This window comes from Oncorhynchus keta, chromosome 15 (assembly GCF_023373465.1).
Source record: "Oncorhynchus keta strain PuntledgeMale-10-30-2019 chromosome 15, Oket_V2, whole genome shotgun sequence".
Taxonomy (NCBI): domain Eukaryota; kingdom Metazoa; phylum Chordata; class Actinopteri; order Salmoniformes; family Salmonidae; genus Oncorhynchus; species Oncorhynchus keta.
The window spans coordinates 28,689,365-28,711,368 of record NC_068435.1 but is presented as its reverse complement, the minus strand read 5'-3'; the positions used below and the strand labels follow the sequence as shown (position 1 = coordinate 28,711,368).

Here is a 22,004-nt window from a genome sequence, read left to right as displayed (position 1 = left end):
AAAAATAAGAGGTTAAATAAATGCAAAAAATTATTACAAAAATGTTTCCCTATCTTTCTTCTCTCTCTCAGAGAATAGGACAGACACCTCAGAACATTTTTTGAAAGACTCTCTGTTGTTCCAATCCGTTATTAACTGCGTTTGTCTGGGCTGATAGCAGTAACCCCCCCCCAAATGTCATCTAATAGTTTTTTATATGTATTTTTTGATACTTCAAGGGGCCTTAAAATTCTAAATCAAATGGTGAAATGATACTTGGTATGACCTTCTATAAACAATTGCATATGTTGTAGCTTAGTAGAATGCCCCCTCCCTCCCACAGCTTAGACAGGGCTTAAACTCGTATGGGACTCTTCTGTGCATGGTGTGTGTAAGTGGGTATGTCTACAGGCTGGAGGCTGAATGTTCTTTTTTAGGACTGAGTGTCTGTCACACTGTGATGAAGATTACCCAGGAGGAGTGTCAGTCAGTGTTTTTTTATTGTGTGGAAAGGTACAATCTAGTAATTACAAGGCAGCCATAGTGTCAAGCAGAGAAGACAACATTTGAAACACGTCAAGAGGCAAAAGCAAAATCACTGAAATGCACAAAACTGTTATTTTGGAGGTACCATACCCAGCATCATGTCCTTTCTTTCCCCAGATCTTTATCTTTGAGAACAACATCTACTACAGAGCGACAGTGGAGAGCAGAACCATTCGCCTGGTGTCCACAGGGAAGGAGCGAGTCATCTTCAATGGCCTGAGTGACTGGCTGTATGAAGGTAGGCGAACTACAAATGCACCTTCACTACTGCATACAGCTGAGCTATTCTAACAGAACTACAAATACCAGCAGGACAGAGAACGCTTGTTAGTTACACCCCAGGATTGCAGCAGTATCAAAACATAGGGCATGGAATCACAAATAAACTCCACCTATTCTGTACATTGTTTTAAAAGAATAAGCAAGCCAATATAATCATAACAAAAAATAGAGACAATTTTATTGTACATTTTTAAGATGAGTTTTCCCCTCTCCTCACTATGGCTAGTGTTTGTAAGTAATTACATAAAGAGAAACATCTGGTTGTATTTCACTGTCTCCCTGTCCCCAGAGCTCTCCACGCTTGTCTCTGTGTCTCTGTGTTTAGGCAATGTTCATTCATTCATTCATGTCTGCATCGCTGCAATCTCACTCTGCAACTGGTTGCCATCCACACTACTACTGTACCACCATTTGTAATGTGGTCATTTGGAAAATGTTCTGCTCAATACGGTCTTAATTTCTCCATTTATTTCTTTACATTTTTTTCCTCATTGATTTGTTTTGTTGGATAATGGTTTTACTTTCGATGTCACCCCTTATATCACTGGATTACTACATAGAGTTTTATAATAGCAGCCTTAGGCTCAAGGTGACAGTGGTACCTCTTCGCTCTCTAGTGGTCACTAATTCAACCACAGGGCATTCTGGATCCCAAATCCATTTTTTGAGAGGAGTATAAACCCATTATAACACACTTATATCCCCATCGGTCAGTCTGGCACTATGTAGGCCTACAGTAGCCAATTTTGATAGTGTGCAGCTGGAAACCAGTCTTTCACAAGACTGGTGTACAGTATCAAGCAGGATTAGCCATCAACTGTCTAATTAGTGGTTACTGACTAAGCTCTCATAAAACCTATTGGCTTTCATATTTGATTAGATTTCTAGATTGTAAACTCACAGTTAAGCTTACCTAATGCTATAATCCATTGTGTAGGCCTAAGCGCGATATTAGATATGCATGTTATTTATAGTGCGAATAGACAGTCACATAGTTGCATAATATTTGTCTGCACTAGGTTTATGGAATGACTCCTGAACCAGATCTCAGAGCAGCATCATCAGACTGGTGTGAGCGTGCGTGCGTGCGTGTGTGTGTGCGCCCCTCTCCCTATCTTATCAGAGCAGAATGCTTGGTGTGAGGGTGATATAGTAGTGAGACAGGATAGGATTGTCATGCAGAGCAGAGAGAGGGCCACACAAAGCCGACCGCACTAGACAGCACAGGATGTGGGTCTCTTCACAACACCCCCAGCGCTGATTTATCACTGTAGTGACAGGAAACGAGAAGTTGTCTGTGTGTCTTTGGGGTTATGTAATGCAATAGGAAGGGTGTTATTGAGCGGTGATGATCTGGCAACGTGTGCAGTGGATTGGAGCAACAGTTCCTGTGATGGAGAATTCCGACCCGAGTTAAACACGTAAACGGACGGAATTCCCAGAATATTCCGAATATTTATTGTGTGCCCTCATCATTTGTGTAGATTGAAATGTGGAGACCCAAACTACAGGCTTCTGTAGGGCCGAACCTGCCGAGTTCACGTATAGGCTTTAGAATGTTTCAATTATATGCCCGGGATTGTCACATTTTTATTTGACAGTTGCATCATGTTAAATATGAACCACAATCGGGAGCCACCGTCAGTAATACCCACATACATTTCTAACTGTCACTTTAGTGTTAGTTTCCTTACATTTTGCATCATTCCATTAGCCAGCAGAATACGCCTTACATCCCACTGCTGGCTTGCCTCTAAAGCTAAGCAGGGTTGGCTCTGGTTGGTCCCTAGATGGGAGAATAGATACTGCTGGAAGTGGTGTTGGAGGGCCAGTAGGAGGCAATCTTTCCTCTGGTCTAAATGTTTGTTATCCCAGGGCAGTTATTGGGGACATTGCACTGTGTAGGATGTTGGCTTTTGGATCGGACGTTAAATGGGTGTCCTGAGTCTCAGTGGTCAATAAAGATCCCATGGCACTCGTTTTAAGAGTAGTGGTGTCCTGGCTAAATTCTCAATCTGGCCCTCTTAGAACCATGGCCACCTAATCATCCCCAGCTTCCAATTGGCTCATTCATCCCCCATCCAAAACTATTCCCCAGATTGTTGCTGTAAATGAGAATGTGTTCTCAGTCAACTTACCTAGTAAAATAACAAATATATTTAAAAAAACATTGTCAGTTTAACTTTCTTTCCTCGGTCACGTTTGTGCGGTTGTTCCTAAGGATCGCAAGCAATAGTGGATCATATTAGGCTAACTTATTACAAGTTGTGCAATAATTTGGGAGTATTTGGAGTTGGAGCTAGGGTTAGGGTTGCGGCTGGAGTTGGAGCTAGGGTTAGGGTTGAGGCTGGAGTTGGAGCTAGGGTTAGGGTTGTGGCTGGAGTTGGAGCTAGGGTTGTGGCTGGAGTTGGAGCTAGGGTTGTGGCTGGAGTTGGAGCTAGGGTTGTGGCTGGAGTTGGAGCTAGGGTTGTGGCTGGAGTTGGAGCTAGGGTTGTGGCTGGAGTTGGAGCTAGGGTTGTGGCTGGAGTTGGAGCTAGGGTTGTGGCTGGAGTTGGAGCTAGGGTTGTGGCTGGAGTTGGAGCTAGGGTTGTGGCTGGAGTTGGAGCTAGGGTTGTGGCTGGAGTTGGAGCTAGGGTTGTGGCTGGAGTTGGAGCTAGGGTTGTGGCTGTGGCTGGGTTGTGGCTGGAGTTGGAGCTAGGGTTGTGGCTGGAGTTGGAGCTAGGGTTAGGGTTGTGGCTGGAGTTGGAGCTAGGGTTAGGGTTGTGGATGGAGTTGGAGCTAGGGTTAGGGTTGTGGCTGAAGTTGGAGCTAGGGTTAGGGTTGTGGCTGGAGTTGGAGCTAGGGTTGTGGCTGGAGTTGGAGCTAGGGTTAGGTTTGTGGCTGGAGCTAGGGTTAGGTTTGTGGCTGGAGCTAGGGTTATGTTTGTGGCTTGAACTACTGTATGGTTAGGTTTGTGGCTGGAGCTAGGGTTAGGTTTGTGGCTGGAGCTAGGGTTAGCATTGTGGCTGGAGCTAGGGTTAGCATTGTGGCTGGAGCTAGGGTTAGCATTGTGGCTGGAGCTAGGGTTAGCATTGTGGCTAGAGCTAGGGTTAGCATTGTGGCTAGAGCTAGGGTTAGCGTTGTGGCTAGAGCTAGGGTTAGCGTTGTGGCTAGAGCTAGGGTTGTGGCTGGAGTTAGGGTTAGCGTTGTGGCTGGAGCTGGAGCTAGGGTTACGGTTATGGCTGGAGCTAGGGTTAGGATAGTCTGTCCATCATGTGTCTCCCTGAGGGCTGTGGGGCATTGTCCTCTTGCTGTCTCCATGACTACACTGAGACTGATATAAGTGAATTTCCTCACTGACCTCGGAACTCCTTCACCAAAGCCCTGCCAGTTTAGTTCCAGCAGTATTTCCTCCCATTGATTGTCTTTGAAGACCTTCAGTGGGTTAGCGCACAGAGCACAGATCTTTCAGATAACTTATTCATCAGGGTTGGGGTCAATTCAGAATTTTGAAAGGAAATTGCATTCAAACCATACATTGTTATTGAATTTGAATTGGCCACACCCCACTGGAAGCAACAATTTCATTGAATTCAACTATCCTTTAAAGATGGAATCCTTAATGGTGAAACAGCCACGTCCATTTGCAATATTACAACAACAAAGAAGTTGCTGCAAACAACGAACACTCGGTCTCCGACCGATCATCGCAAAATCTGAACACTACCAACAAAAGGAGCTGATCAAAAGCAGGGGAAGGGAGCTTAAAGGGACCAAATTCGGGCTCAATGACCAATTTCCAAGGGAGGTAAACGAATGTCGTAAGAGACTGTATCGTTATATGGAATTTTCTAAGCTGTTTAAAGGCACAGTCAACTTACTGTATGTAAACTTCTGACCCACTGGAATTGTGATACAGTGAATTATAAGTGAAATAATCTGTCTGTAAACAATTGTTGGAAAATTATTTGTGTCAGGCACAAAGTAGATGTCCTAACCGACTTGCCAAAACTATAGTTTGTTAACAAGACATTTGTGGAGTGGTTGAAAAACGAGTTTTAATGACTCCAACCTATGTAAACTTCCAACTTCAACTGTACATGTAATAGTGCCAGACATGCACACAAACATATACTGTTGGCATTGCTGTTATGATTTGAGTTGTCCTTGAAGTCCTTTGTTTTCATTGTTGTTTGCTGTTTTCTTCTCTCTTTTTTCTCTTTAGTTAATTATCTTGGTTGTTGGTGCATTGGGGAGGGGGGGGTGAATGTAATTAATTATATTTTTACATAATTTTTTTATGCGGCTGTTTTTCCTCCCCATTGTGTATTCCATATTCAAATTCTGCTTTCTATGGGGTGTGGCTAATTCAAATTCAAATCAAATTAAATTATTTTATTGGAATTAAAGAGCAAGTCACAATGCAATTCAGAATTGACCCCAACCCTGCTATTCCTACCCTGTAATTATCCATATGGTCTTTTATACAGCAGTCTTCTATGCAGCAATAGAAATGGTTGGATGTCTGCTGTCATACTGTACTGAAGATTGTGTTGACCACTGTTCTTGAATGCAGTCAATGAGTTATTTCATAATCCGTATCTCATTCTTAGAGAGGGGATCGATGACTCAACATGGTTATTCAATGTCCAATATACCCAATCACCACTCTCCCACTCACAATCGCTGCATGCTGGTCTTCATCATCCCTCGTAGACCATCCTCATATTCTGTCAACTGAATCAGAGAACCAACCCACAGCCAAGGTCTTTGGAGTTCGTCTGTCTCAGGGAATGGTTGCTGCCTGTTTGTACTATTTTTCTCATAGGAGGCCTTCCTGGGAGGTCTATGTTGCCACCTGGTGGGCATTGGTGGGTTATATTTGACTTTGTCCATTCATTTCCGTAATTACTTGTCTTGTCCTTTTCCTTACCTCTGTTTTCAAATGACCTTTTGACATGTGCTCTTCACACCTGAGGAATGATAAAGACATGACAAAGACATATGTTTACACACAACATAATCTCCTCCAGTACAGTAAATGGGTGTCATAAATCAGATATAAACCACAGCACATCTAACACATCAGCATCTGTTTACACAGTGTTATTGTATTAGATACCCTTTATTAGCACACACAGCTAATGAAGTAACTTTGGGACAGGATGACATGTACAGTACAGTGTGTCAGTAAACAACAGACTATTAGCTTTACTATTATTAACTAGTCCCTCCAGGATTTTGCCACATTCGTTTTGTGATTTCTGCGGCCAAGAATTCTTGATTTTGCGTCATTTATTCTGAAATTCTGCGAAACATTTTGCAATGTTTTTTTTGTCTTCACGTTAATTTCATATAAAGCAATAAAAGTAATGTGCTCAGTTTTAGAACGATTTTAAGCAGAATACATCTCTCGCTCTCTCTCTTTGAGTATTAAATGAAACAGGAAATTGCGGAATGTTCTCGGTGACAGCTTGACTTTCTAATAAAGATATTTCAGTCAGGCCATTTACCATTGAATTATTTTTTTGAGTTTGAGTAAAACACCACTCACCTTGATTCTTTCAGCTCTTGAAATTGTTTCACACGGTCTTCTGCCATCGTCTTCACACGTGAATACACTGACAGGCCAGGGAGAAATAACTTTGTTGACATGTGGTTGGATCGGCCCTTTTCCACGGTAAAAGTGCAGTAATTCGTCAAAATTACGAACCCGCTTTTGATTGGACAATTTTATGCGGTAAAGTGCAGGGATTGGTGAAAATTGCGAGCTCTCGCATAATATGCGCTGTTTGGTTGATTTTGCATTGAATTATGCGATCGCAGAATCGCTGAATCCTGGAGGGACTGTTTAAACCAATGACGATCTTTTAAACTTAGATGATTTTATTAGTCACATGCACAGGGTCACAGATGTATTTGCAGGGTTCAGTGAAATTCTTAAGCTCCAACATTGCAGGTCAAAGAGAAGTGACTGAGGGGGGTGAGGGCAGGGTAAATGTCCGTTCAGTGATGGAAGCTGGGAGAACAGGCTGTGGCTCGGGGTGGCTGAGGCCCTTGATGATTTTCTTGGCCTTCCTACGACACCTTGTGTTGTAAGTGTACTAGAGGGCAGGCAGTGTGCACCCAATGGTGCGTTCGGCTGAGCGTACCACCCTCTGTAGAGCCTTGCAGTCAGCGGCAGTGCAGTTGCCGTACCAATTTTTCAGTTTTTGATTTGTTAAAAAAGTTTGAAATATCCAATAAATGTCGTTCCACTTCATGATTGTGTCCCACTTGTTGTTGATTCTTCACAAAGAAAATACAGTTTTATATCTTTATGTTTGAAGCCTGAAATGTGGCAAAAGGTCAAAGTTCAAGGGGACCGAATACTTTCGCAAGGCACTGTACATGTAGGTATTGGTAAAGTGACTATGAGAGTACAGGAGGGGACTGAGAACGCTCCCTTGTGGGGCCCATGTGTTGAGGATCAGTGTGGATGAGATAATGTTGCCTACCTTCACCCCCTGGGAGTGAGCCATCAGTCCAGGACCTAGCTATTTAGGGAAGAGTTCAGTCCCAGAGCCCTGAGCTTTGTTGTGAGCTTAGAGGACACTATGATATTGAATTCAGAGCTGTTGTCGGTGAACAGCATTGACTACATATACAGTGCCCTCCGAAGTTATTGGGACAGTGAAGCATTTTTGAAATATTTTGGCTCTATACTCCAAAAGTTTTGGATGAAAATACCCTCAAATGAAAGCTGACAGTCTGCACTTTAACCTCATAGTCAGTGTTTCATTTCAAATCAAACCTTTGAAGTATAGAGTCAAAAGAAGAAAAAGTGCTTCACTGTCGCAATAATTACAGAGGGCCGATTGTCTTGAATGATAAATGGACATCGTTTGTGATACAGTAGTTAATTGTTTATGGGCGTGTATGCTGTTACAGAGGAGATACTGCAGACCCACATAGCCCATTGGTGGTCTCCAGACGGTCTCAGACTGGCCTATGCCACCATCAACGACACCCTGGTGCGCAAGATGGAGGTCCCCATCTTCACTGGCGCCCTGTATCCAACAGGGCTGGAGTGTCACTACCCTAAGGTACCGTAGGTCCTAGATACAGTCTCTTCAATATTCTCGGTCCTTTCTGCTCTACATCGCCTTGTCTTTTCTGGGTTAGTGGTTTTGAATGAGTACGTAGTGTTGTTGTGCAGAACGTTCAGAAAAGGGATCAACTCTTATCGAGTTGTATGGATCTGACAGTTGACTTCACGCAGACAGAAATTGTCAATATAGATACTGTATAACCCACAGAATGATATGATCTCTGGCATAAGCTGTCTCTGCCCCTGCAGGCTGGGGAGGACAACCCTGTAGTACACCTGTCTGTGGTGAGTCTGAACGGACCCCTTCACACGGTGGAGATGAAGAAGCCAGACGACCCCAGGATAGGGTGAGGGTCTCACTGACTGACTGACACTGTGACACAAGGTTAAAGGTCATATTTACTACCCCGTAGGGAATAGCAGAGATGCAAACTCGTCACCTTTCAGGTAATCCTGCAGAGAAAAATTGTAAGTAAGTTGTAACACATTCCATTCTTTCTTTTAGAAGAGAATATTACATCACAATGGTAAAGTGGGCCACCAGCACCAAGCTGGCAGTCAACTGGCTGAACAGAGCTCAGAACAACTCCATACTGACACTGTGTGAGGCCACCACAGGAGTGTGCACCAAGGTGAAACACGCGCCTGCACACACACACACCGTCACCCTCTCTAACATTAAGCCCTACTTCTTTCTTGCCTCCTCAGTCACAATCCAAGTTGTCCTTACTTTCCTCTCCATTCAAATAAAATACTGCAGTATGTAACTTGAGAAAAAGCACGGTGGACCAGGCTGGGCACACAGAGGCCGGGATTCAATCCAGTATTCATTTTGTAACCGCCCTGTTATTTTTCCAGAAACACGAGGATGAAAGTGAGGGCTGGCTACACAGACAGGTAAGTGATAAGAACACTAAGAGCATAACATGTATCACAACACACATTTTTTTTTTAAGCGATCCAGTGAAATACATACATTACAGGAGGAGGGGGTAGGAAGGACAGAGGTGCAGTTTAACAGTTGAGTTGTCTCAATATACTCACTCAGTCACACTCACACACTCACACACACACTCACACACTCACACACTCACACACTCACACACACCCACCTACTTCTTTCTCTTCCTGTTGCAGAACGAGGAGCCACTCTTCTCCCATGACGGATACAAGTTCTTCTTCACCAGAGCTATTCCTCAGGGTGGAAGGGGAAAGTTCTTCCATATCTCCATGTCCACCTCCCAGGTAAAACACCTCAGTCTGTTCTCTTCTCTTAAAATGTAGCCGCATTATAGAGCAGCGCACTGGACAGCCCACAATGCACCTTTTAAAAGCATTTCCCCCGACGTCTGCGGAGAACGCACTCATGGTAAACGCAGCGCAAGGCAAGTTCAATGCGCTGCCCTATAATGCACCTTGGATTGAATCCCAGCCTCTGTGTGCCCAGCCTGGTCTGTATGAGCTGTTATAGATAACCAACTCTTCTATCCAGACTTGTAGTTGTCATGCAATGTGATGTATTGTTCCATTCCAGCCCAACACCAGCACAGACACTCTGCAGTCCCTGACATCAGGCGACTGGGACGTGACTCAGATACTGGCCTACAGCCAAGAAAGGCAGCTCATGTAAGCCTTTCCGACCCATACATTACAGCAACATGACCAAATAGTACCATGATGATTTCCTATTGCTTATAGTTGATCAAATGTTACCAGGGGTATTTGACTTACCTTACCGTCTTGTTCAGGTAATGGTCATTAAACTCCAAACTGATCTTCATCACAATGTTTTACAGATACTTTTTGAGCACAGAGGATGATCCAAAACGACGACACCTCTACAGGTATAATTACATTTTGGGATTTAGCTCTCTAATGGTTATTCTATATGAGATCACTATTTAGGTGTCTTTTTAAATCTAATAGCGTATAATGCTAATAGCGTGGTTTACTGTATCTATCCTGTGTCAGTGCGGACACCAATGGCCCATTTAATCGCTGCTGTCTGTCGTGTGAGTTCAAGTGTGGCTATGTGGATGGCTCCTTCAGCCACAACATGCAGTACTTCCTGCTCAACTGTAAAGGTGAGTGCTTCTGACCTTGAATCCTGAACACTAAGCAGCACTTAATGTTGTTAATGTTAATGTTGCACTTAACTGAATCAGTATATTTTTGTGATATACAAATACATTGAAGTCTTTCACTAGGCTGACAGGCTTTTAGTGGGTGTTTAGTGTCAGTGTAGATTTAAAAATCTACACGGACACTAAACATGCTCAGTCAAAATATTTTGCTGTGGCAAAAGGTTGTATTGAATGTGACAGCAGTCGGCACTAACCAGTGTTTGTATTTGCCAGTCAGACAACTCAAGCCCCTTGCCAAATGTGAATCGCCAGCCTGCACCCTAAAAAGTGTTCCTGCTGTGTATCAAACAGTAGTTGGCATAGAGCCCTATTTCCTGCCCTGCTTCCTGTGTGTCAGACAGGGTCTATCTATAGAATGAGAGTAGGGCCCATGGCCTTGTTTAAGTCTGTGTTCTCATTTCCTCTGAGAATATTCATCATCCTTATTTCTCCTACTAGTGCGGTTGCCATGACAGCTGATTTGTTTAGAAGGCCGGCTCCAGAGAGGAAAAAGAGCAACCGTATTTCGTTAATTAGCTCTTGTGAGAGGAAACCAGCCCTGGTCTAACTGTCTGGAGTAATAATAACAGCCGGGTATTCATTCAGCTGCTCCCCAAGGTGCTACAGACAGACAGTGGCTTCTCAGTAATGACACATGGCTGGCTGAGAGGTGTTATTTCTAGACTTGCATTACTAAAGATGGTAAGAGAAACAGAGTGCTCATTCCACCAATTCAGTGCCTTTTGAGAAATGTAAATGTATTTTTTTATTTAAAAAAAATATTTAAAAAACATTCTGTTATAAAGAGCACATGTTCAACTTCATAAAAATTGTTTTCCCATCTCAACAGGTTAAATAAAAATTACAACAGTAAGTGCCTAAGTGTCAAATAAAGTATCTGGGTTAACTGTATCTGGGTTGACTGTATCCGGGTTGACTGTATCCGGGTTGACTGTATCTGGGTTGACTGTATCAGGGTCGACGATTTCATCTTAAATCAGCCATAAAAAATAAAAAAAGGAATTGTTCAAACATTTGTAGCCTGTCTATCTGTGCTCGACTCGCTCCGTTTTCTACCACAAACACCATAAAATGGCCAAAAAGAGTAGAACCAGTTAACCAGCTTTTACACTATGATTAGACTATTAGATGTTTAATGTTTCTTTAAAAAAAAACATATTTAAACGAGAGTTCAGTTCATGTAACAGGGTTGACATAATGAGGAACAGAATTAAAATAATCACTAATCACATTAAAAATGAATCTTCAGAAATGACTTTAAATGACAATGATGACGACATCTTGGAGAAATATTGTGGTTAAGTGGGATAAAGTCTTCTTAGAAGTAACAGAGGGTGCACAGGAGCTGCATTTTGGGCTGTTCAGCAAGTCTTTAATCATATAAAAAAAAAATCTGATTTTTAAAATTCTCCATGGGGTCTTTATTAAAACCAGCTAGGGAGTTTTATTCCTCTGCTGGTAGCGTGACTACAGCTCAAGCTCATTACCATAACGCACAATGCGCAAAAATATTCCTAAAAATATTTAACCTCCACACATTAACAAGTAAAATAGCTCAAATGAAAGATAAACAAGTTGTTTATCTAGCCAGCAAGTCAGATTTCTAAAATGTTTTACGGCGAAAACATAGCACATATTTATGTCAAACCACCACCGCAGACATAGCTCATTAGCATAGCCAAGTAGGAAAAAATATGCAATCAACAAACGCAGGATTAAAATAAAAATCATTTCACTAACCTTTTGAAATCTTCATCAGATGACAGTAATATAACATGTTACACAGTACATTCATTTTTTTCAATAATATGCTATATATATCCATAAATCTCTGTTTACAATGATGCATCGTTCAAAAAATGCTACCCAAATGTCCTGAGAAATGACGATAGCCCCGGCAGATAACGTCAGCTAACAAGGAATACACATCATAAACTTTGACTAAATATGCATGTTTTACATATGTATAGCAAGATACACTTCTTCTAAATGCAATTGCATTGTTACATTTAATTTTAACGTTACATTTTGCGTTCACTAGACTATAATATGGAGTCGGCGCTCCCACAGTAGCATAATGACTCCTCTATCTTGGAGTCGACAGAAACCCAAAATTAATACATTAAATATTCCCTTACCTTTGTTATTCTTCCATCAAACGACCTGTAAGGGATTATACTCACCAAATTAGCGTTCAGTTTTCAAGTCTGCGTCTTTCGGTTCTCAAAATAGCCTGATTTTGGTAAAAATGTAGTCAAAATTGAAGTGGTTGCGCACCAAAACTTCGAAAGTATATATAATATGTCGAGTAAACTTGTCAAACTAACTTCATAATCAAGCTTTAACATGTTATAAAAGGTGTACAGCAATTTTGAGAACAAACAGAAACACAAGCACTGTTCAATCGATCTTGGAAAAGAGAGAGGACTTGACCATTGCGCACAGGTTTTTTTGAGAGTGACTGAGAGCTTACCCCCATTGAAGCTGAGATCACGCTGAACACGTGGAGACTGTTCCTGTTGCTGCAACTGTTTGGGGAGGGTGTTTGCGATGAGGTCAAAGGTGACCCAACTTTTCAGATGAGAAGAGATATTTTGGGAAAATGCAGATTTTGAGAGTTCTGCTTTACATAGAGACATAATTTAAACGGTTTTAAAAGCTTTAGAGTGTTTTCTATTCGATAATATTTTTTATTTGCATATATTAGCAACTTTTGACAAAAATGTATCATGTTTTATATGGGTACCCAAATCCTCCAGAAGGGGCAGTAAACCGTGGTATCCTGAACAGGTTAAAGGACATTTCATTTAACAGGCTTTTAAATGCAATATTGTGGCACAATGTCTTCTTAGAATACCAAATGGACACAAAACGTACCTTCGTGGAATAAACTAGAGGCATTTTTGAATGAGCTCTGATTTGAAGTGAAATGCTACAGAAAAAAAGGATTTGAGTGTTTTGTTTGCTTCTCCATTTGAGGCCATTCATCTGAACCTTAAAATGCTTCATCCTATAATAACCGACAACCTCCACCCCTTTCTCTCTCTCCCTCTCCACATGTATCCCTATCCAGGCCCTGATGTACCCAGTGTTGCCATCTACAGTACCAAAGACATACAGAGTGAGTGGCATGAGGCCTGACCCTGGCCTGTACCATAAAGAGCACTGAAGCTGAGGGGCCTTTTATTCAGCATAGTGTCTTTTATATCACACATCATTCAATGGGAAATGTGTTAGATGCTTCATGAAGCTGCCACTCAAACAGTACTGTAAGTGAACAATATGACTGTTTCTTCCATGTCACTGCAGAGGTCCTGGACCTGGAGACTAACGAGGGAGTGAATAACACGTACCACAGCATGCAGATGCCCAAAGTGGAGTACGAGACCATCACCATAGACGATTACAGTAGGTATCATGCCTTGCATGAATCTGCTGGTAGTGGTAGCTAATCAACTAGGTTCAATGTTAGCTAGCTAGTATTAGGATCTAACTAGCAAAGCAAACAGCTCTGAGATACGAATAATATCATACACGCAATGTTAGCTAGCGAGCCAGCCAGCTAACCTCAGCTAGCTGGCTAACTGTACACATTAGCTTAAAATGAAAGCACTTTCTGTCAAAATTAGAAACGTGTAATATCTGAACATTTTGTTAGCTAGACTATCTTACCCGTATACATCATCATGCATGATGGACACGTCTCCATGTCACGGATGCCATGCCATGGTTGCTCTTAGTTTTAAGGAGAGAGGTGTTTTCTCCATCTCTTTAGCTATCAACACTTATGCAGCTCCACTACACAATACATTTTTAAAAAGCTGCATTTAACAGGATTACCAACACATACTGACCAGCTCAAATAGACAGAAGCCTCTATATAGCAGACCAATCTGAACTCTTCTCTCGGCATGTCCAGCCCACTCATTATCTCAGCCAATCATGGTTAGTTGGAAGGTTTCTCACTTTTTCTGTGGCTTAACCAACTAGGTTCACAATTTAACCATTTTTTCATGTTTACAGATATTTAAGGCACATGAAAGTTCACATGTTCCAGAAGGCATTTCTGCCAAAAAATGCATTTAGAAAAAAAAGGTTTCTGTTCAAATGGCTCTCCTGTGAAGTGGTGATCCGCTACATACGCCTAGTTTCCTGAAACGAGTCACATATATATTTTGATATGTTTAACCGGTTTTTGGTTACTACATGATTACATATGTGTTATTTCATAGTTGTGATGTCTTCACTATTATTCAACAATGTAGAAAATATTAAAAATAAAGAAAAACCCTTGAATGAGTAGGTGTGTCCAAACTTTTGATTGGTACTGTATAAAACACAGGATAATCACATTTTTGACTGCACTGGGCCTTTAAGAAGAACAACATGCACAAATCATTCACTAAATACCGTAAACCTCAACTAAATCTTGTAATAAATAATGTGGAAATTGAGCAAGTTGAGGTCATGAGCAACTGTCATGGTCAAAACATATTGATGCAACAGTAGCTAAGATCGGGAGAAGTTTGTACATGATAAGGCGCTGCTCTACCTTATTGACAGCACTGTCAACAAGGCAGATCCTACAGGCCTTAGTTTTGTCGCACCTGGACTACTGTTCTGTCGCGTGGTCAGGTGCCACTGTCACGTTTTATCAAGGTGGGTGGAATCAGGCGCAGAGAGCAGGTTTCAGATATTTGACAGTTTATTCTGCGGCGCACAAAAAACACGGTCAACCCAACACACAGGGTGAATAATCCATCACAGGATCAAAAATAGACCGGAGAATAAAACACAAGCACTACACCAAATGACATGAATACAAAAACAATCCCGCACAAAACAAGGGCGGGACAACCTACTACATATAAGGACGTTAATTAAACTAAAATACACACAGGTGAAACTAATAAGACAAAACCAATAGACAAACGAAAAAGGGATCGGTAGTGGCTAGTAGGACGGTGACGACGACCGCCGAGCACCGCCCGAACAGGCAGGAGAGCCAACTTCGGCGGAAGTCGTGGCAGCCACCAAAAAGGACTTCGGAAAATTGCAATTGGTTCAGAAAAGGGCAGCACGGCTGGCCCTTGGATGTACACAGAGAGCTAATGTTAATAATATGCATATCAATCTCTCCTGGCTCAAAGTGGAGGAGAGATTAACTTAATCACTGCTTTTATTTATGAGAGGTGTTGACGTAGAATGCACCAAGCTGTCAGTTTGAACTACTGGCACACAGATCGGACACACATGCATACGCCACAAGACATGCCACAAGAGGTCTCTTCACAGTCCCCAAGCCCAGAACAGACTATGGAAGGCACACAGTACTACATACAGCCATGGCTACATGGAACTCTATTCCATATCAAGTAACTCATGCAAGCAGTAAAATTAGATTAAAAATTTAAAAAAATAATAAAAAAAACCTATGGAACAGTGGGGACTGTGAATCAACACAAACATAGGCACAGACACATGCATACACACACACACACACACACACGATAACATACGTACACATGGATTTTGTACTGTATATACAGTATGTGGTTGTGGTGGAGTAGGGGCCTGAGGGCACACAGTCTGTGAATGTATTGTAATGTTTTTTAAATTGTATAACTGCCTTCATTTTGCTGGACCCCAGGAAGAGTAGCTGCTGCCTTGGCAACAGCTAATGGGGATCCATAATACATTCAAATACACAGTCTTGTTTCTTGCAGCTCTGACAATGCAGATCCTGAAGCCAGCTGGTTTCATAGACACAGCTCACTACCCCCTACTGCTACTAGTGTAAGTATGGCAATAACTACCCACACACACGTTTTTCTAGATATAAATAATAATAATAATAATAATATATGCCATTTAGCAGACGCTTTTATCCAAAGCGACTTACAGTCATGTGTGCATAATATCTATGAATCACACCACCCCCAGTAGGGGATTACATTATGAATTATAGCACATTCCGTTTTGACATTGGACTCATGACTTTGGACCCTGTCACAGAGAGCTATAATGGGGTCATTGGTTCAGCCTGTCATGTGTTTCCCTCAGAGACGGAACACCTGGCGGACAGATGGTGACAGAGCAGTTCCGTGTGGACTGGGCCACGGTGTTGGTGAGCAGTTACAGCACCATTGTGATCCGCTTTGACGGCCACGGGTCCGGGTTCCAGGGCACCAAGCTCCTCCACCACATTAGGAGGAAACTGGGTGTGATCGAGGAGAGGGACCAGATGGAGGCCCTCAGGTGAGAGACAGACACCTGGACAGTAGAATCTTCCTTGAGAGTTCAAATCAATGGTCCTACTTTATGATAATATACTAATACCATGTTACGTCTTACAGTATTTATACTGAACAAAAATATAAACACAACATGTAAAGTGTTGGTCCCATGTTTCATGACCTGAAATAAAAGATCACAGAAATCTATTCTCTCAAATTCTGTGCACAAATTTGTTTACATCCCTGTCGGTGAGCATTTCTCCTTTGCCAATAATCCAGCCACCTGACAGGTGTGGCATATCAAGATGCTCATTAAATAGCATGATCATTACACAAATGCACCTTGTGCTGGGGACAATAAAAGGCCATTCTAAAATGTGCCGTTTTGTCACACAACACAATACCATAGATGTCTCAAGTTGAGGGAGCGTGCAATTGGTATGCTGACATAAGGAATGTCCACCGGAGTTGTTGCCAGATAATTTAATGTTAATTTCTCTACCATAAGCCTCCAATGTCATTTTTGAGAATTTGGCAGTACGCCCAACTGGCCTCACAACCACAGACCACATGTAACCATGCCAGCCCAGGATCTCCACATCCGGCTTTTTCACCTGCGGAATTGTCTGAGGGGAGGGGGGTTATTTCTGTCTGTAATAAAATAGTATTTCTGTCTGTAATAAAGCACTTTTGTAGGGAAAACGTATCCTGATTGGCTGGGCCTGGCTCCCAAGTGGGTGGGCTGTAACTCAGTAAAACATATTAAATTGTTGCATGTTGCATTTATATTTTTGTTCAGTATATATGCAGGTACAGTTGAATTATAGTGGGAAAACATTATTCTGATGTTTTTGTTTCAGGACGTTCGTTACTGTGTTTGTTGGAAATGTAATACCTATTTTGACCTTCCAACCAAAGCATTGATTGTTTTTTTCTTCTTTATTCCAGACTGATATCCAAAGAAATGTACATCGACAAAAGTCGAATGGGAGTATATGGAAAGGTAAGGGCAATCAATGCTTGAAGAAAACAAGCTTAGCTACTTAGCTAAAAAAAACGTAATTGGGTTCCCTTTACTTCCCTTCTTGTCAATTATTGTACTGTATTTGAGCTGAAGAAAGAGTAGCTCAGTTGGTAGAGCATGGTGCTTGTCACGCCAGTGTGGTGGGTTCGATTTGCATAAAAGCGTCTTACACATCTGGACATCATGTCTCGCTCCATCCACCAACGCCACGTTGCACCACAGACTGTCCAGGAGTTGGCGGATGCTTTAGTCCAGGTCTGGGAGATCCCTCAGGAGACTATCTGCCACCTTATCAGGAGCATGCCCAGGCATTGTAGGGAGGTCATACAGGCACGTGGAGGCCGCACACACTACTGAGCCTCATTTTGATCAGCTTGTAGTGTGGTTTTCCACTTTAATTTTGAGTGTGACTCCAAATCCAGACCTCCATGGGTTGATAAATTTGATTTCCATTGATAATTTTTGTATGATTTTGTTGTCAGCACATTCAACTATGTAAAGAAAAAAGTATTTAATAAGAATATTTCATTCATTCAGATCTAGGATGTGTTATTTTAGTGTTCCCTTATTTTTTTGAGCAGTGTATATTCAGAGTGGACAAGGGCTTTCACTCCATCTGGAAAATAGAGCAGAAGCTCACCCTCTCATATCTAGGGGGGTGGCACTCTATTGTAGTGGCCTACTTTTAACCAGAAGTAATGCACTGTAAAAGGAATAGTGTGCCATTTGAGACACACTACTACACTACGGTCCAGCAACAACACAGAGCGGACAACATAAACAATTCAATAGGTTTCAGTTTGGCACTCAGTCCTCCTTTGTCTATAGAAAGTTTGAGTGTGTATGCAGTTTGTACTGGGAAGAAACTACCTTTGGAGTGGTGTATCTGGAGTCTCTAGCCTTGATATGTCATCAATGTCTTTCTGTACTGTCGGTTCAGTAAACTTGATACTGTAATATATCTATCCATAGGTTTACGGAGGGTATTTGGCCACAATGCTTTTAAGTTCTGATGACTCCCTGCTTAAATGTGGAGCCGCCGTCTCGCCCATCACAGATTTTGAGTTATACGGTATAACGTGATTATTTTCTTTAGCAACACAATTTCTTACTGCACAAATTATTTATCCCCACAAACTACAAATTGTTCTATGAACAGTGCCTTATAACATGATATTATGTGTGTTATTTCTTTATTCTCCAGCTTCAGCATTTTCAGAGAGGTACCTTGGATCACCAAAGACAGACTCTCGAATTTACTCGGTAAAGACAACAGTTCACACACTGTATTTACACTAGTCAGTCAATGTGTAAGATGCTATGTATTTCATGGTGACATTCTCTTTCCTTCAGATGGCCAGTTTAGCACATCGGGCAGGTCGTCTCATGGACAGGAAGTACATGATTATCCATCCAACCGCTGATGGTACAGTCATTACTTTAAACACTATCAATACGTTAGCCTGGTCCCAGACCTGTTTTTGTTGCCTATCGAACTCCTATTTGGGCATCGGCTAAGTTACTGTCAAAGTAATTTTAACTGATTGAGCCTGATTGTTGTTGAAGTACTGTGACTGAATATAAACATCTTGCACATCCTGTTACCTGCTCTCCCTCCCTACAGAGAAAGTTCATTTCCAGCACTCTGCAAAATTCATAAACCATTTAATCAACGAGAAGGCAAATTACTCTTTACAGGTAGGCTTGACAGTTTAGCTTTACGACATGTTTAGGACATTCCAATGAAGGCGTAATGAGCAGGGTGTCAAATATTGTGTTACCTACATTATTTTCTGTTTTTGTAATGTAGATCTACCCAGACGAGGGACACTTCCTGCATAGCGATGGCACTCGGCAACACCTGAGCCAATCACTGGTCAACTTCTTTGAGGAGTGTTTCCGACTGCCGGACTTACCGAGCGACGAAGAGAAGGACAAGGAGGATGAGGGCGATGGTTAAACCAGCTGACACATGGTTAACGCTCTAGCCAGTTACTACAGCACAATATGCAACAAATCTTTCTCAACTCATTACCCCCACCCATAGCCTGGTTCCAGATCTGTTTGTGCCGTCTTGCCAACTCAGCTGGTCAGCTAATGATCATTTAGAGCTTGCATTGGTGAAACAGATCTAGGATCAGGCTAACCTACTCCATCCTCTGTATAATTTGGGCTTCTCTTTAGGGCACAGTACCTGCATGTACCAATAACCTCACACCTCACCCTTTTCCTCTTCTTCATCACTTCTGGTTGGCTGACAACTGGACTGGCCAGCAGACATCAAATTGTGCTGCTGTTTTTATCCTCTTAGATGTAATGGCAAAATGTAGATTTTCTCCTAAATAGAAATACTCAAAGGTAACTACTATTCATGTGTAATTACATAATTCTGACATGCAAAAACGTGGTATATTTGAAAAGATGACATCTGGGAGATGATCAGAAGATATGAGTTACATAGTTCAGAATACACAAGATCAAGCACACACAAAATCATTTTTATTTTATTTTGAAAGTAATCTTTCATTGACAAGCTATAAGTGAATTATTGATGCCAAGAGCTGGAAAGTCATATGATGGCTTCCACAACATGTGAACAATATCAGGAAAAAAATGGGATTGATAGACCTAACAACTAGAAATGGCAGATGTTTTAGTAAGTGGTGTCAGGTGTGGTCACAGAACGTTTCCAAGTGTCCCATATCCTCTCCAAAGTGGCATATGTCTGTAAATTAGATCATTCCAGTGCTATTACATATTTGGAATCCCTTAATGCGATTTGTTCAATATAAAACACAATTTCTACCATATCAACCTCACTCAAACATTCTGATCGTGTTATTCAAGTGTCCTTTCAACCTCTCCAGTGTCCAAATGTGGTAATTGCACTGTTTTTGCACACTGGATGTGCCCAAAAGTTAATGTTCACTATAAAAACGAAATGTCTACAACACCAACCTCTCTCAAACATTTGCGCGGTGTCGGGACATACAGGGGATATCCAATGTGTTTCATCATATTATTCATGCGCAAATATAGTGACTCGATGTTGCCATTATGTCATCAGATACATTTGGGAATAGGCTAGATTTGTTCCTACCAACCCAGAGATTAATGTCATACCCCCATTTAGCTAAAGCTCAAACACAGACCCAATCGAAGTTTACCTTTGCTGTTTGGTGAAAACGGTGTGTGAAATCAATAACTGTAGGTCACATGCAGACTAATAAGACATCCTCATGATATGTGGTATCCTGGTTTACGGTGTGAATCAACGTAATCCATGTTGATTTCGTTTATGCCTCAAGGCTAACCGGAAGGTAGGTAGCAGACATCTTGAAACGAGGTCATCGGCTCGGCCTGCCCTTATGTCCATATATGGCAGTAACTCACCAAAGCTTCTAAGGCACAGATCAACAGCAAAGATACTCCGCTTTCCGCAGACACCCTGCTTTTGCAAATAGGGGCTACCGTTCTCATACCAGACTGAACTGAAAAATGAAATAGGGTCCCCAAATAATGGGTACTTTACATTTAAGAGGTTAACACCGGAATCACGGAACAATCAGAAACGTTCTGGTGGTTGGTGAATTATGTAATTTGACGATGGTACCAAAAACAGGTACCACCCCTGTCGTCCATATTTACTGCATTGGAATTGATTAGCCATAACATTCGTAGGGGAACTTTTGTGCTAAAGACGTGTGTGGGGGAGAGGAGATGCAACCCACAGGCGGTGTTGACTGGTAAAAAAAGAAAGAAAAATAACTCGTAGCTCTAAGTTCTTTTTCTGGACCAAATAAAGTGATCACTGAAAGAGACCAGTAAACCCACCTGTGGATATCAGATGCTGTAGTGAACCACCCCAACGGTATCCGTGTAGGGATGCAGCACAAAATATCCCATATTCCCTTCCCAGATATCATGGCTAATCAATTCCAATGCAGTACAGATGGAGGGAACATATACAGTAGCTACCCATTGTTGGTACCATCATTGTAAATGACAATTCACCAACAGCTTTCCGAGGATTGTAACCATGATACTAAAAGAGCAGTAGCATTTATTTATCTTAGTTGGGGGTTCGTAATGTTCAGTATGGCTTTGAATTGATGTATGGTGGACATCCTTTCCAAATGAGGACACAATGTTTGAGACTACATGTTTGTTAACTATTGACCTCTTTTGGGATTATTACATTCAGTAGGACATTTATTTTCATTTGGAATGGAGCTCTAGTGTTGTGTTAGTCACTGTGCCTTACTACTAGGGGTTAACCAAGGTATTCATGTCAGGGACTATAAACCCTTCAATGGAAACATAACTTTTCATTTAAGAAAGATTGGTCAAAGCCAGCCCTCAGTTGTCCTTCCGCCAACAACTGCAGGCTCATGTGGAGCTCTATAGTTATATATAAACAAATATTGTATGACAAGTAATGACTTCAGTTGAATCGTTACAATCTGACCAGTCCGTATGTAGGAACATGTGATTTTATAACACCCATTATATATGTACTATAACACAGTAATATTGTGCTTGTATAAAATAGACACCTGAACATGTTCTGGCTGTTAACTACATCAAAGGTTCTTGAGGCACATTCAGTGTATCTTTTCTGATTTGGCAAGTTACAATGTTTGGTTATTTGTTAAACAGCTTGAATGTCCGTCGAGATGTCATTTCTGTTAGTATTGTCAGTGAAAGTTTCTAGTCAGCTGATG

General features: G+C 41.7%; 1 protein-coding gene across 5 annotated transcripts in view; it reads left to right on the top strand.

The window, feature by feature from the left end:
- LOC118394738 (dipeptidyl aminopeptidase-like protein 6) overlaps nt 1–20,099 on the top strand; it is a 170,809-nt gene extending 150,710 nt beyond the window's left edge. For all 5 annotated transcript variants that reach the window (XM_035788238.2, XM_035788236.2, XM_035788239.2 and 2 more), the window contains 19 exons: nt 643–763; nt 7,717–7,871; nt 8,126–8,223; nt 8,382–8,508; nt 8,735–8,773; nt 9,014–9,121; nt 9,411–9,502; nt 9,673–9,720; nt 9,848–9,960; nt 13,094–13,141; nt 13,330–13,428; nt 15,747–15,816; nt 16,084–16,278; nt 17,205–17,259; nt 18,253–18,352; nt 18,485–18,543; nt 18,634–18,706; nt 18,905–18,978; nt 19,091–20,099. In XM_035788238.2, coding sequence (XP_035644131.1) covers nt 643–763; nt 7,717–7,871; nt 8,126–8,223; nt 8,382–8,508; nt 8,735–8,773; nt 9,014–9,121; nt 9,411–9,502; nt 9,673–9,720; nt 9,848–9,960; nt 13,094–13,141; nt 13,330–13,428; nt 15,747–15,816; nt 16,084–16,278; nt 17,205–17,259; nt 18,253–18,352; nt 18,485–18,543; nt 18,634–18,706; nt 18,905–18,978; nt 19,091–19,240 — 1,824 coding nt within the window. In that variant the 3' untranslated portion in view covers nt 19,241–20,099. The remainder of the gene's footprint in view (nt 1–642; nt 764–7,716; nt 7,872–8,125; nt 8,224–8,381; nt 8,509–8,734; nt 8,774–9,013; nt 9,122–9,410; nt 9,503–9,672; nt 9,721–9,847; nt 9,961–13,093; nt 13,142–13,329; nt 13,429–15,746; nt 15,817–16,083; nt 16,279–17,204; nt 17,260–18,252; nt 18,353–18,484; nt 18,544–18,633; nt 18,707–18,904; nt 18,979–19,090) is intronic.
- The last annotated feature ends 1,905 nt before the right edge of the window (nt 20,100–22,004 follow it).